Source organism: Notolepis coatsorum (genome assembly GCF_963971535.1).
Source record: "Notolepis coatsorum genome assembly, chromosome: 15".
Classification (NCBI taxonomy): Eukaryota; Metazoa; Chordata; class Actinopteri; order Aulopiformes; family Paralepididae; genus Notolepis; species Notolepis coatsorum.
In genome coordinates this window covers 21,244,617-21,261,049 of record NC_140179.1, presented here as the reverse complement: position 1 = coordinate 21,261,049, position 16,433 = coordinate 21,244,617, and the positions used below count along the sequence as shown (strand labels likewise).

The following is a 16,433-nucleotide window of genomic DNA, read 5'->3' as shown; positions in this document are numbered from 1 at the left end:
CGGTTTTGTTAACGGTGTTCAACGCGTTGCTGACGTTGTGGTGAGTGATGTTTACTATTTGCTGGGTCGCGACTCGCTACCTGTTTTGTTGTGATTTTCATTACGTTGCTCTGCTCGAAATCTGATTTCTGTTTTCTGTTTGTTTGTTTGACTGAGTAGGCTATTGTGTGTGTGTGTGTCAAAGAAGATTCTATAGCCTTCAATACGTTTTACGAGGCTGATGTGTGAGTCAGTCTATATAAGCGAGCACTGGGAGAGACGGCATTGCGAAACAGGCTATGTAAATGCTTCTTAGTTTTGTTTATTTATTACGTTCATATAAAACCGTGTTTCGAATATTTAAAACAAATACAAAAAAATTTATATTTTAATAATAATAATAATAATATTTTTTTTCGGGTTTTCAGCGGGCTAGGGCTTAAAATATTATTTACAGTCAGGCTTATTTTCGGGCAGGGCCTGAAGTTCACGGGCTCGGGCAGGGCTCGGGCTTTATTTCAAGGCCCTTGCAGACCACTAGTGTGCATGGGGCCATTGGGTGGGGCCGGGGGACAAATACACAGGAGGAAAGTAACCCAGCTCAGCACTGCCCAAATTATATCATCATTATTGCCTGTTTGAAGGATATCATCCTCAAACACATATACACCTACATGCCTTGTAGAATTCCACACATAAGAAAGAAAGATACTGGGATGAATAAACAAAATGGGAAATAAAATGTAGAAATGCATGCAATACATAAATAAATATGAATCTCCATATATGAAATAGAACATTTAGATAAGGTGCTACTGAGATGTTTTGGTGAGTTCTTTGTTTTTTTGTGGAAGTAGCCCTTCTTAAAAATGCATGAACAAGGTCTACATTGCCGGACCATGTAGAATCCGGACCTTGTAGACTGACATAATTCTGTGCATAGTTTAGTCTACACAGGCCATATTTCAAATAATCTAAATCTTACTTCATTCATCTTAAACATTCTTGATTTGGGTGATTGGTAGTTCCCATGAAATCTGAAGTTGTTCAAACGACAACAGCGATCCACCTTGAATTAAATCACACAGCCGAGTGAAACCTTGTTGGCTGCGTCACAGTCATGAAAGGGGCTACTTAATTCATTAATCCAATCCACTTTATATATAGAGCACATTTAAAAACAACAAAGTTTACCAAAGTGCTGTACAAGTCCCACAACATAAGATTAAAAAAAATATATATAATTTTTTATTTTATTTTTCTCTCTCGAAGCTTCGAATTAAAATCGAAGCTCGGCCCCGAAGCTTCGATTGCCAAAAAAAGCTTTGAAGGTCAGCCCTACTAATTTGACAGGCATTGTCATAGTCCATCACTGACTAACCAGTTAATTTCTAGATACTGTAGTTTGTGCATTATTACACGCTAAACATCGCCCTTTTCCAAAAGAATAAATTTTTTTTCATAGATCGCGAGATATGACGCGTTATATGCAATATGCCCAAATCGTTCGTCTGAAACCCGAAATACTTCCAAATCAAAGGTATATACCATGTACATATGTGTCTTAACAAAATCATCAAGGGGGGGTCGTTTTAACTCAAAACTGCGATCGTTACCAAAAGCAAAGCATGTTCTAGTCCAGTAAAATACGACACTGTGATCGGTACAAAAACATGTTTCAGGTTAGGTAAAATGGACATAGAATAGACCATACCTTAGCCAGAATGTACTCCAAAAAGAATAATCCCCAGTGATCCCATCGCCATCGCGATTACTCGTGTATATGGGAAATAGGTTTGAGGCGATAAAATCTCTGAGCGGTCGCTCTGTCCTCTGAGGGGGAGGAGTTCTTGCAGAAAAAAAGTGTCTCCACTAAACTATCCCAGTTCAAAAGGTAGGCGATACTGCCACCTGGCAGGATTCGATCGTCATTGCAATTCTAACGTAGGCAGATGTGCCAGGGAGACCCAGGGAGCTCCGGCCAAGTGTTTAGAACGGGGATCAAAGGATCCAAAAACGATTATACTCTTAGCACTTAGCACACAAAATGATACATGTCACTTAGCTGACTTACCGCTAACTGGTTCAGCTGCCGGTAGACCATCGCCGTATGAATTGGAAGCGCCGTTGTTTGTCAGTCTTTAACCCTTCCAGAAGCTTTGTAGTCCGGTCTTGAACTTCCCTGCATAAATCCATTTAGTTAGATCCAGCACTGAATGCATCTTGTGATTAATATCTTCGACGACGACAACATCTATTAGCCGTTGGCTATTTCCTGGTTGATTCCGGACATGTCACACGAATGCCAGGCTGCTGAGCCAATAGGCTATTTGTTTTATTAGTGTGACTGTGAACGTAAGGTGCACGTAAAGGGCAGTGATATCCCATGATATAGCCGTCACGTCTCTCCTGTCCGTCATGCAGCGCGTTCAGACACACGCGAGAGGGAGACCGCCGGGGCTGTTTTTATTTAATTTTTATAAAACACAATTCGAATAAATCAAATGTGTTTTTTTTCTTCTTTTTTTTTAATTATTAATTCTAATATAGAATATTCATTGACAACCAGGGAGCGAAATGAACTTTTTGACTCACCGGCCAGTGGCGGGTAGATGGGAAGAGTCTACCCGCCAAGCATATTTCTTACCTGCAATTTTTTTGATTAAAAAAATATATATATATATTTTATATAAAATTTTTTTTAAATAAAATATATATTATATAATCATACTTGTAGTTGTATTATCTGCGAGACATCGCCACCACGCAATAAGTCAAAATGCTTGCTATCTGCAAACGGCTCCACTGTCTGTGTGTATACTTGAGTAGCCTCCAGCTCCAGCAAGGATTCTCCGGCCCTGCAGCTAGACCCTATATTCAGCTAGACCCTACATTCAGCATGCAAGGATTCTCCGGCGATGCAGCTGGACCTATTTATAACGTTACCGTTCTTTTGTCAAATCACATTCAACATGCCCTCAGCTAGAATACGCATTCAATCAATGTTATAAGACATTGATATCAGGAGCTATCTGTAGCTACTGCTAGCCCGGTAGATAACGTTAAGACAATTTAGTTTACTGGGACAGATGGATCAACGTGAGCTAGCTAACGAGGGAACGGAGGTATTATGCACTCGAGTAGACTATTGCTGGAGCATTTGTTGATATCAGCAGCTATCAGTAGCTAGCCAGCTAGATACCGTTAGACAATGCCTCATCATGTATTAAACTAAAAGTGAATAGTTGACTGGGTCATTGTTTAAACAGTAACGTTAGCTCTTGGAGGTCCGATATAGACTAGAGCAGATGGAAGTAAACAAGCCAAATGATAGCTTCCGATTGGTCATTTGCTTTTTTTCTCATGAAACCAGTCACGTCACTCTACTGTGATTGGACCGTTGACTTGAGTGCGATGTGGGACTTGTAGTTTTTTAACGATCTCACGGCGGAGAAAAAAAAGACGAGCGGCTATAATCTGTACTCGCACAAGAGTATCGTTATGAACTACACGTCTACACGCCACACGGCGGGCAGCCCTCCAAGTGTCATGCGCCAAAGGTAAAAACAGACCGCCCCTGGCGGGCGGCGGGCTTTAGTTTCGGTCCCTGTTGACAACCCTACTGTAGTATACTATCTATATCTGTACATATCCCTTACCTACTCCTACTAGTTACGCTGCTGGCCATTACAACTTAATAATACCATAGTGTCTTTATACCTGTATCACTGTACTTGTGCCATATGATGACGATACATTTGAATCTAATCTAATTCGCTTGATGTTTCCTCCACAGATACTTAGAGAAGTATGAAAAAGTTCACCACTTCGGCGAGGACGATGACGAGGTGCAGCCGGGAAACCCCAAGCCCTCTCTTCCAATCGGTGCAATCCCCTGCTCATATAACTACCAGCAACACACTGTATCAGGTAATCAATAACTACCAGCAACACACTGTATCGGGTAATCAATAACAATAACTACCAGCAACACACTGTATCGGGTAATCAATAACAATAACTACCAGCAACACACTGTATCAGGTAATTAGGGCTGCAACTAACGATTATTTTGGTAGTCGACTAATCTAACGATTATTTCTGTCGCACCCTCCATCTCTGCTTCCTGTGGGCGCGGCTCCTTTTCAGGGCTCCAGTGCATGTTTTAAATGTAAGATAATGTGCAAATAATGTTTTAAAAGTAGCAGCCTCTTCCCCAGCACTGCGGTTCTGATGGGGCTGTTAACCTGGTCCAGGAGGGTGACGTGGATCCACTCACTAGGCTGAGCAGGCTCCACCATCTCCAACAGCTGTAAGGGGAGAGGAGAGGAGGTGGATGAGTCAGATCAGACAGACTTCTAGGTCTTTTGTTTGCTGTGTGTGAGTGAGAGGAGCTGTGTGTGTATGTGTGTGTGAATGAGAGGAGCTGTGTTAGGGCTGGGCAATATAACGATAACGATAAATATCGCAATATATTTTAATAATCGATATCGAATATCGGAAAAAAATAATAATCGAAAAATCGTTTTTTATATATATAATATATATATATATATATATAATATATATATATATATTTTTTTTGTGACCTGCAACAGGGCAGTTTTAAAACCAGAGACAGTGGACAGACTTGTCTTTCTTGCCTGCAACTTAAAGTAATGGCTTTGCTTGTCCAAATGACAATACTGACCAAATTGAGATTTATTTTTCTCTTGTCCATTTATTTTGTTTGCTTTCTAATTTAAAACACAGTTTGAAACCATCTGTACACAGTAGGCTATGTGTGCTAGCAGAGCTAGACTCCAGTCACGAGTCACGCGGTGGTTTGTCCACCAAAAAAGCGCCAAAAGATCGAAAATAAACTAGCAGAGCCAGAACTGTTCAACTCCCTTGGAGCCACAGCCAGCAGAGAAGCCGGTTTACTTTCGCTTTCAAACCAGCTGCAGCCTGAGAACTGGAGTGTGAGGGGATGTAACACTAAAGATGGCGGCAATGACAAAGAATTGCTGCAAAATAAACATACATCTGTTGTTTATAAAAAAAATATATATATATATTTCTTTTTATACTTATAACAATTTCGATACTTATCGATATCGAGAAATATGATAACATTATCATATCGTTATCGCAATATGATTTTTTTCCATATCGCCCAGCCCTAAGCTGTGTGTGTATCTATGCGTGTGTCTTACTCTGATCTCCTGCAGGGGAACACACAATTTACAAATGGCAGTGTCCATAAAGGAACCCGTGATTGCATTGCTATAGCAAACTTATAAATCATCAGATATAAGATAGCTAGCACTAACGTTCCCTGTCTCTGCAGTCTTAGCCCAAAAAGTTCAACTTTTTTCAACTGAGTAAAAAAAGCAGCCTAGTCTAGACCATGGCGCTATACAGACAGTGGACGTTGGCACTAGCTATCTTAACTTACCTAATTAATACTCCAGTCTGCAAAAATACGACACTTGGTGCTAATTCACGGAGCTGTAAACACCGGTAGGCCGTAGCCTAGCCCCTTTCGTGACAGTGATGCAACCCTTGGTTGAATACGCAGTCACTTATTCCCACATTACTAGCCATGTTAATGTGCACATCAAGCACTGGTTAAAGACGAGCGGTGGGTCCAAATTATATCAGATATAAATTTCAAAGGTACGCACCGTTGCATTAGGGTTTCACACACACGCGCGCCACACACGCAAACGGGAGAAAAAAAAAAAAAAAAAAAACAAGCTGCCGGCGGACTCTCTCTCCCACCCTCTCGCTCTCTCTCTCTCTCTCTCTCTCTCTCTCTCTCTTCCCCCCCCTCCCTCCCTCCCTCTACCAGTGCAGACTGTGTGGCACTGTCACTCAAAGTGCTTATGGGCGGAGCCAGGCCATAACAGCCTGATTTCTTGAGGCTGAAAAATGATGGTTTTGAGTACTTGATTAGAAATATAAAACAATGCATTTAAAAAAAAAAAAAAAAACTTACAAATGTCTTCAATAGACTAACAGGAATTGTGTAAAGTTGCCCAAATAGTGCTAGGAATAGCAATACATAGCCCCTTTAACTGAAATAGCGTTCGCTTAGCAAGCATTATCCATGAGACATTCTGTTTTCCAACATGTAAGCTAAAACGTATCCATGATCGCGGTTCCAGGGTGCTTGCTCGTGCATCACTGCTTTCTTCTTCTTTGTCGTTAGTACACAGAATGCAGACGAGGGAAATTATACTGCCCCCGCACTTCCTGTAGTGCATTTGCGCAGTTTTGAATGAACGCACTAAAATTCCGCGGCGACTAATTTTTATGATCGACGTCGTCGATTATGTCGACTAATCGTTGCAGCCCTACAGGTAATCAATAACTACCAGCAACACACTGTATCAGGTCAACAATAACTACCAGCAACACACTGTATCAGGTAATCAATAACCACCAGCAGTACACTGTATCAGGTCAACAAAGACATGCTCTTATAACTACCAGCAACACACAGCCTCTCTCCACCTGAGCAGCCTCTCTCTCTCTGTCCACCTGAGCAGTCTCTCTCTCCCTCTCTCTCTCCACCTGAGCAGCCTCTCTCTCTCTCCACCTGAGCAGCCTCTCTCTCTCTCCCTCTCTTTTGCCACCTGAGCAGCCTCTCTCCCTCTCTCTCTCTCCACCTGAGCAGCCTCTCTCTCTCTCTCCCTCTTTCTCTCTCCACCTTAGCAGCCTCTCTCTCTCTACTCTCTCTCGCTCTCTCGGCTCTCCGGCACAGAGACGCAGGCTAGATGGAACAAACACAGAGCTTGTGTTGTAGAGGACTGTTGAGATGTTACAAGCCAGAACAGATGGTACATGTTGTCTAGACAGCCACACCTGCCCTGGGTCAAGCTAATTACACCTGTTTAAACCCCCACACACCACAGTTAATGTCAAATCCTGTGTGTTCTCACTGTTAAATGTTGTGATTTCATCAGGTAATGCACATAATTTATTTAGCTATTTAATTTGGCTGACATTGTGGGTCTACTGACTTGTGAAGTGGTAGAGGCCTTGTTATCTAGGAAGGATCGAGATCATTTTCATAGGCATATGAGGTGTCATGCGTCTGATAACTGTAACCTACTGGAGTCTCTCTCTCTCTCTCTCTGCGCATACACCTACTTGAATAAACACACGCTGCATGAACCAAACCAACCAGTCCAAAAAACTGAGTTTCTCTTCGACAGCTTGCTGCGCTTTTCAAACTCTTCCCAGGGGAGCCACATTTCCACAATGAATGTTTTTTTTTTTTACAACCCAAAACTAGAGTTGGCAGGTACATAAAAGGCGGAAGGACTAAAACGTATTCTGCTTTTAGGCCAAACTTCCAGCCCACAGGGTTTTATTCAACATTTTCTTTTTCTTATTGTTTTTTTACCCATAGCTCAACCCACACTATTGCTAGTGTCTGTCTCTCTCTCTCCGTCTCTCACAAATCCTACCATTTCTGTTTTAAAAGACTTTGCGCGTCACTGAGTCAAATGTTTTGCTCTGGAAGTCTGGCCTCATTATTTGTCTTTTGCTTGCTGCTTTAGTCTGATTTACCAGGTAAAACACACACGTTGTAATTTACAGGATTTATCCTGTCTCCTTCCGTTTATTAAACATGTAACAACCGTCCTTTCCAACCGCTCTCGTCTTGGCACAGCTGGGCTTTGGCAAAGCTTGCGGTCATGTGATTTAGGCATCTTATTTGTCAGGAGGGGACAGTGATGCACCGTGGAGAACGTCGTTGACACAGTGGTTCCTGTTGTGTGAATGAACAGTCTGGTTCCTGTTGTGTGAACAGTCTGGTTCCTGTTGTGTGAATGAACAGTCTGGTTCCTGTTGTGTGAACAGTCTGGTTCCTGTTGTGTGAACAGTCTGGTTCCTGTTGTGTGAATGAACAGTCTGGTTCCTGTTGTGTGAACAGTCTGGTTCCTGTTGTGTGAATGAACAGTCTGGTTCCTGTTGTGTGAACAGTCTGGTTCCTGTTGTGTGAATGAACAGTCTGGTTCCTGTTGTGTGAACAGTCTGGTTCCTGTTGTGTGAATGAACAGTCTGGTTCCTGTTGTGTGAACAGTCTGGTTCCTGTTGTGTGAATGAACAGTCTGGTTCCTGTTGTGTGAACAGTCTGGTTCCTGTTGTGTGAATGAACAGTCTGGTTCCTGTTGTGTGTGTGAACAGTCTGGTTCCTGTTGTGTGAATGAACAGTCTGGTTCCTGTTGTGTGAACAGTCTGGTTCCTGTTGTGTGAATGAACAGTCTGGTTCCTGTTGTGTGAACAGTCTGGTTCCTGTTGTGTGAATGAACAGTCTGGTTCCTGTTGTGTGAACAGTCTGGTTCCTGTTGTGTGAATGAACAGTCTGGTTCCTGTTGTGTGAACAGTCTGGTTCCTGTTGTGTGAATGAACAGTCTGGTTCCTGTTGTGTGAACAGTCTGGTTCCTGTTGTGTGAATGAACAGTCTGGTTCCTGTTGTGTGAACAGTCTGGTTCCTGTTGTGTGAACAGTCTGGTTCCTGTTGTGTGAATGAACAGTCTGGTTCCTGTTGTGTGAACAGTCTGGTTCCTGTTGTGTGAATGAACAGTCTGGTTCCTGTTGTGTGAACAGTCTGGTTCCTGTTGTGTGAATGAACAGTCTGGTTCCTGTTGTGTGAATGAACAGTCTGGTTCCTGTTGTGTGAATGAACAGTCTGGTTCCTGTTGTGTGAACAGTCTGGTTCCTGTTGTGTGAACAGCCCTTCAGCGCAATTAATTAAAATAATAATGTAGTAGTTAACGGAATGTAGACCAATCTCGGTCACTCTCTTTGTCTGGGAACGCCCAAAACCAAATTCGGTCACGCCCCATTTTGCGCGACATCCAGGCTTTTTTTTTTTTTACTGTCAGCGTTTGGGAATTTCATGTCGACAGGTAGGTGAAGTGAAATTATACTTATTTTAGAATATATATATATCAAATTTCTATGTTTAGTCATCTAAAGACTATTAGATATGAACGTATATACCAGTAAAAAGTGGGAATCTCTAGAATGTGTTTTGGGCGACGGTCTTTACAAGTGTGCGGGTAGCCTCTCATCAACTTGACGTTATACACAACACTTTCTGTTGTCAGTAGATGGCAGCATTGGTTTAAAAGGTGAAAATGTTATTACTACAAAATTACTACAAATCCCAAGACTTTTATCACCTAGTTGTTCACAGGTCAGCACCGGATTAGGAAAATGTGATCTCAACACAGGAGCATCATTAGCATTATGTTTGTTGTCTAAAGGGAACATAATGGTACAATTTAAGATTTTAATGTTATCCGCATATAAAGGACAAATAAAACATTAATTTGTAAGAAACCTCAATGAAAACGGCGCAGGGTAAGTTATATTCGCTATTGTTATGAAAATGTGATAGAATCCTATAAAGATGTGGACGCATTTGGTCACTGTGACGTTAGGCCTAACAAATTTTGGTTAGGGTTGCCGACCGACCCTGCCGATTTAGGTGCGACCCAAATTATTTTAGTTAAGTCTTAGTCAAAAAGTGCAGTCCATGTCAATAATGAGAATATATAAAAAGCAAGTATTTCACTATTAATAAAGTTTAGTTAAATCTTAGTCAAAAAGTGCAGTCCATGTCAATAATGAGAATATATAAAAAGCAAGTATTTCACAATATTTGCACAGCTCTCTGACGTCAGGATATTTAGTGAGTAGTATTTAGGGGTGGCATTTTTAATACTACTACCTTTTGTACATTGTACTTTTGTAGTACAGTGTCTTTGTATTTTAACTAGGGATGTCCGATATTATCGGCCTACCGATATTGGCATTAAAATGTGATCGGAAATGATCGGTATCGATCACATTCAGATTTTTTTTATTGTCAAAAGTATGCATAATGTTGTGTTTTAATTCCACGACAAGAGGTATGTAATGTTAATTACCTGAAATTATTTCGTTTTGGGGGGGGGGGGGGGGGGACCCTGCATATATCGGTATCGGTTGATATCGGTATCGGAAATTAAGAGTTGGACAATATTGGTATATCGGTATCGGTAAAAAAGCCAATATCGAACATCCCTAATTTTAACCTTTAGTATTATGGCTATTAAACATGCTGGCAGAGTACATGCATCCATGTTGTCGTTAACATTTTAATTAAATAAAGAAATTCCCTATCCATAGTCGCTGTGGGAAAATGTTTAATAAAATAAATTCCCTACTGACAACCAACAGGAACCAAACAATTTATTTTGTTAGGCCTTACTGTTCTTTCACTCAGCAGACCAGTGTCTTGATTTGGTTCACTTAATAACCTACTTGGGGAACTTGGGTGTATAGTTCAAGTAGGGCTGGGCGATATGACGATATTATATAAATATCGGGTACAGTTCATTAACGATACACTTTTTTAACGTATTGTGGATATCGTGATGTTTTGCCCAAGAGGATTGTGTCGCGTCAATCTGGTCCACACCCGTTCAAACTTTTGAACAACGCCGCCCCCACACACACTACTGCATCAAAGTTACTAATTATTATTAACAAAGGCATTCGTTTTGTGGCATTAACGTTATATAGTTACACGTTCAATAACATTAGCGTATTTACCCAAACATAGCAACGTCCGATGACGACAGATAGCAAGCGTTACTGTTCATATCTCAGCCCGTGCGGAGTTGTGCATGCCCATTCTGCGGTCTGTTAATAAAGTTTTCAATCAGACAGATGTATGGAAAGGCTTTTATTATAACATTCGTTGCAATAAAATCATTATGGCTTGTTTAGTCATGCTGCGGTGCGCTGGTAATCACTCGGGGATTGGGAGCTGTTGTTGTCGTTGAGCTGAGCTCAGCTCTCGTCAAAATCAATTGCGGAAGTAAAAAACGCATAGAGCTTGCCGATTGGTGCTAAGAACAGCAGGGCGGGTTCAATCGGTGTGACGTAATTGGCAGACTCGACTGTCAATCAAAATTATTCTCGAATGAATGAAAACGTTATTAACGATTGCAGAATGGGTACAATACAGTACAGCTCAATACAACAACAGTGGACTGGGGGATGAAGACCAGAAAAAGACTTTCGGCTTTTTTACATAAGGGTCCTCCATTTTCAATTCATCAAAACATTTAGAGACATACAAATATACAGTAGTTTCATAAAAATGCTAAAATGCTATTTATTGATTGATTGATTGATTTAAAACTTTATTAACATATTGCAGAATGGGTACAGTACAGCTCAATACATACAATTGTTAAGGGGATGCAGACCAGAGAAAGTCTTTCGTCTTGTTTACATCAGGGTCCCCCATTTTCAATTAATCATATTTCATATCTAAATCATATAATATCTCATTGCTAAATATATGCAATATATAATCTAATAATCCAATAATCTAAATCTAATATATAATATAAAAATGCTAAATGCATGGGTATTTTATTTAGTCTTTAATGTTAGCTTGCAAACTCAAATACTGTCTTGGTAAGCCTCATAATGAATTGTTTGGGGAAAAAAAGAAAAACATCGTGATGTGTATCGTGTATCGCCGAAAGGTCAGAAAATATCGTGATATCATATTTAGGCCATATCGCCCAGCCCTAAGTTCAAGTCGAAGTTGTGTTTTATTTGTCACATTATAAGGTACATCACAGTGAAATGCTTGGTTCTGTATGAGCCCCCTGAGAATGTGCTTGACAGTAAAAAAGAATAAAGGCCAAACACTACAAAATATACAAAGTGAGGTACAAAATGCAGGGCTCTACAGTGCGACCATATTGCTCGCATTTGCCCCTAGAAATATGTGTGTGAACCGGAAAAATCAATTACTCGCACGGTGTGCGAGTGAAGATTACAGCCTCAGTCGTGCTTTTTTGGACACGAGAATAACATAACACTGTGTACTAGGGCTGTCCCCGACTAAGGATTTGGATGGTCGACAGTCATTGGCCAAAATTTGGCGTTAGTCGACTATTGGTCGACAAAAAATAAAGTATAATATTTTTTAATTTGTATTTAATTTTTTTTTTTTAATTTGTATATATATTTTTTTATCATTCCATTTGGGCTGTGGGGGGTGCTTAATGTCTGAATGAGTCGACTGAAGGCTTCTTGTCCTCTGCAAAAGCATGCAATTGGTCCACTGATGGATACATCTTGATATTTGTCTAGTCTAGTGTGTTCATTAGATGGGTGAAATCCTCTTTCAGTGCCTCTGTGCCTGTTTTCGTAGGCAGTTAGCCTCTGGTATGCGTGCCATTAGCGTTAGCCACGCTTCTAGGCCTCTTTTCTTTTGGAAATAATAAAAAAATATATATAAATCTTTTTTTTGTTGTATTCGACTAAGAGGTTGGCTAGTCGACTACGGCTCCTTTCAACCGATTAGTCGACTAATAGGGGTCAGCCCTACTGTGTAAAATTGCGATATTTTCAAATCGATGCAGTTGAATTTTCCCCTTAGGATCGATGCAGTGTTACACCCCTACACCAAAGTGTGTATTAGTACTGTGCATGTGTGTATTAGTGGTCTGCAAGGGCCTTGAAATTAGGCCCGTGCCCAGCCCGAGCCCATGACGTTCAGGCCCTGCTTGAAAATAAGCCCGACTGTAATGCAACATTTGAAGCCCTAGCCCGAGTGAAAGCCCGAAAAAAAAATATATATTAGACTTTAAAAATAATTTTTTATTTATTTGTTTTAAATATTCGAAATATGGTTTTATATGAACTTAATAAATAAACAAACGAAAATGTCCAATAGGTCTACCTAAATAACGCATATCACGCTGAAAACTAACAAGCATTATAGGCCTATAGCCTGTTTCACGAATGCCTTCTATTTCCATTTCCCAGCACGCGTGTTACTGGACACGGTGCCTCGTCATCACAATCAGTCCAAAAACTGCTCGGATGCTACCGAATCCGATGCCGCGAGTACAGAGGTACTGGCAGACACAGACTAAAACATTAATGTCATCATGACACAAAAGTATACAGAAAAAACTCGACCGCAGCAGCCAATTATAGTATAAAATAAATCAGGACTTGCCACGCTGTTGACGTCGGCAACAAAAACGTCTGCCGTTGAATAACGTTAACAAAACTTCGCCAACCAGTTGCTACATCCAAGAACAAATTAAAACGTTTGCCAACTGGCTATATTCCAACTTCAAACAACAATTGAAGTTATTGAACCACTTCGATCTGCTCTTCATTTGTCCACCATCCACCGTTGATGTCCTGTTCAGCACTGTTATACTGTCCTCGAATTCTCCCTATGTTTCCAAAAATGCAGCTTTCCCAGACGCATTGGGAACTTTCAAAAGCTCTCCCTTTCCCTAATTCCATATGTTAACTTATCCATCGCGACTCAGAGAGACACGAGAGTATAACTCTCTGATCTCTGATGACAGCTGGCGCAAAACAGAAACTGAAAGCGTAAGGTTATCCTATAACCCTAGTTATGAGTATAGCGAGCGCGCAATAATTTTTTTTTTTTAAAGAGGGCGCTGCCCGGCTGAGCCAGAATTAGTTATTTAAAAACAAAGCCCTACCCAGCCCGAACCCGTCGGGTCAGGTAGGGCCCTGTCGGGCTCGGGCAGGGTTGCAGTGCACTAGTGTGTATCTGTGTGTGTGCTAACTTGGCTAGCTTTATCAACAGCAGAGGTGGGTGCAAGCGGTGTGACGTAATTGGCAGAATCGACTGTCAATCAATGGTCTACCTGACACGCAAACTCATAAACAATGTTTCTGTACTGGAGGTGTACAGTATTTCAATAGGCAAACCTGAAAGGATTATTTTTCACGAAGAGCAACACTAGCCAAAACATAGGCATTGTATGCATAAAAGGGGCAAAAGCTAAAGTTAAGTGACTCTTACTTTTGTAGCAGTAGTTTGATTTGATAGTTTATTTGATAGGGACAGCACATGAACATCAAGTACAAAATACAAAATGTAAACATGCAGGGTTGTAGCAAGAGCTAATTTACACCAGGAGACAGCAAAACTCTTTCAATAAATAAATAGCCTGCTTAGGGTAAAAGCATTGTGACAATCAATGATAAAAACAAGAAACAAGTTACATAAACTAAATCAGATAAAAAATGATCACAGTTCAGATGCAGTTTAAGATGGGTCTTGAACATGGAGTATGTGTGGCACTCTCTAATCACAACTGTTAGGCTATTCCAGTAGTTACCACCTTTAACAGAGAACACAGTTTTAGCAAAGGTAGTATACCGAAAAGGCACCTTACAGTCCCCTCTACTGATGGCCCTGGAGGTAATGCCAGTGTCTCCTTTTTGTTCAATGTCACTGCCTTTTTTATTAGGCCTAGTTGTTGGCTACAACTTTGCCACAGTAGGCATTAATCACTTAATAGTTCAAATGTCTGTCCCATTCCCGTTTACACGCGCAGATACGCACACAGTGGGCCAGTGACTTTGGTGGTATGTGCTATTGCACAGATGTGTGTCCCGTTTGCACATGCACGCACAGTACAAATATACATTTATATAAAAAAAAAAAAAAAAAACTCTGTTACTTGAAATATTTTCACTGTGCTCCTAAATATTTTTGTGTGCTCCTAAATTTTTTCATTTAGGAGCACATGTGCTCCTTGGGAAAAAGGTTAGCGTAGAGCAGGGGTTCCCAACCTTTTTTCCCCCAGGGACCCCCAAACATCTCTGATGAAATTCCTGGACCCCCCTCCTAATAAAATACCATAAAATACTTTTCTTTGTCATTTTAATACTTTCTTTTGTCATTTTAATAACAAACTGCTTATACACAGGCATATGCATCATAATTAGACCCACTATGCTTCTTTGACTTGTGCCTTCAATCAACAAATCTCATCTTGCACCATATGTATTTCAAAATGTTTGGCCAATATTCAAATCCTGTATTAATCCTCTCAAATCAGGCCCTAATGGTGAACGGTTTGCATTTATGTTGAATGAAGTAAGAATCCACTGCAGTAAAAATATCCTCACCTCGAGTGGTGGTAGTAAGGTTGACTGACATGAGAATGTCCTGCTTCAGATCCTCATTTTCGATATACTGCACATAAACGATGAGCACAGCCTCGTCTGCGACAGTTGTAGTTTCATCAAGTTGTATGGCAAATGGACCCTTTCTAAGCTTTTCTGACAGCTGCTGCTCGCAATCACTTGACATCGTATCAATTCGGTCTTTCACTACATTGTTCGAGAGTGGTACTGATTTTAGTTTATCCGCCACCTGTGGGCCGCACAGTTTCTCAACCATTTTGATGCAGGCTGGTTTGATGAGCTGCTCGCCAATATTGTGCGGTTTCTTTGCTTTTGCAATTAAAAGCGAACACTTAAAGGAGGCTTCGGTAGCCTTCTGTAAATCACTGCCACCCCTGCTCCACACTACTCTAACATCAACAGGCTTGTTCGCCTTGAGAGTCTGGATCCTTCCCAACGGTTTCTGGGTGCTTAGACGCCTGATGTCTCTTCAGCTTGCTGGGCTTCAGGCTCCAGTTTGCCAACTTTTCTCCACAAATCACACACGTTTGTCTGGTCCCTCAGTGAAGCCCATGGTGATGTAATTTTCGCGATTGCTGTAGGTCCTAACTTTTTTTGCAGATGAGCTGCCGTCATCTCCTTTTCGTTTGTCACACATTTTCGCCTCTGGCGGCTGACTGCAGACGAGCCGAGAAAGCTAACTAGCGTGCTAGGATAGCTACGGAAAGTGATAGTCAACTGATTTGCGTTTTAGCGGCTACCCGGTAGCCTACTGTTAACGTTCAAAAATCATGTCTAGATGTTTATTTATTTATCTTTATTGTAGTGGAGAGACTATTCATGCTTCTGATGATAAAAATATGCTAATCAAATATTTCTCTGAATTTTTTTTTTGTGATTAAATAAAAACACCTCAAATCATCTGCGGTCTGGCGGACCCCCTGCGCCCCCTGGCGGACCCCCAGGGTGTCCGCGGACCCCAGGTTGGGAATCACTGGCGTAGAGCCCTGAAATGCAAGCTTTTTGAAATGAGGTAGGGATGTAGTGAAACTCTTTTTGTAATGAATGGATAACAATATGGAGTATTTAGTGGTGAATAATACCAGCGTGAAGGTTGCAGCCGGGTTCTGTCTGATGGGGAGCTGTCTGGTTCTGTCTTTGATTGATTGAAAATTTTATTGTACAGATAGACCAGACCTGGGCATTGTACGGCCCGCGGGCCGGATCCGGCCCGCGGGATGATTCTGACCGGCCCGCAAAAGATTACATGATAATAAAAAAAAAAAAATCTTTTAATATATTTTTTTTTGTTTTGTTTTTACTTTTTTTTTTTTTTGTCAACGTTCACACGCACAGTATACGCTTAGGAGACATGCTCAGAAGATGTTGGTTCTCTTTGGATCCACCTACATATGTGAACAGACATTCTCAGTCATGACGTTTACCAAGTCCAGGTACAGATCCTCTCTCACTGA

General features: G+C 41.0%; 1 protein-coding gene across 2 annotated transcripts in view; it reads left to right on the top strand.

The window, feature by feature from the left end:
* The window catches only part of arid2 (AT-rich interactive domain 2), a 103,038-nt gene that overhangs the window by 17,149 nt on the left and 69,456 nt on the right, over positions 1 to 16,433 (top strand). Inside the window, exon 4 of one of the 2 annotated variants that reach the window (XM_084330591.1) lies at positions 3,776 to 3,909. In XM_084330591.1, the coding sequence (XP_084186717.1) occupies positions 3,776 to 3,909 (134 nt within the window). Of the gene's footprint in view, positions 1 to 3,775; positions 3,910 to 6,373; positions 6,392 to 16,433 lie in introns of those variants that run through there. The other variant, XM_084330593.1, reaches the window with a different exon arrangement.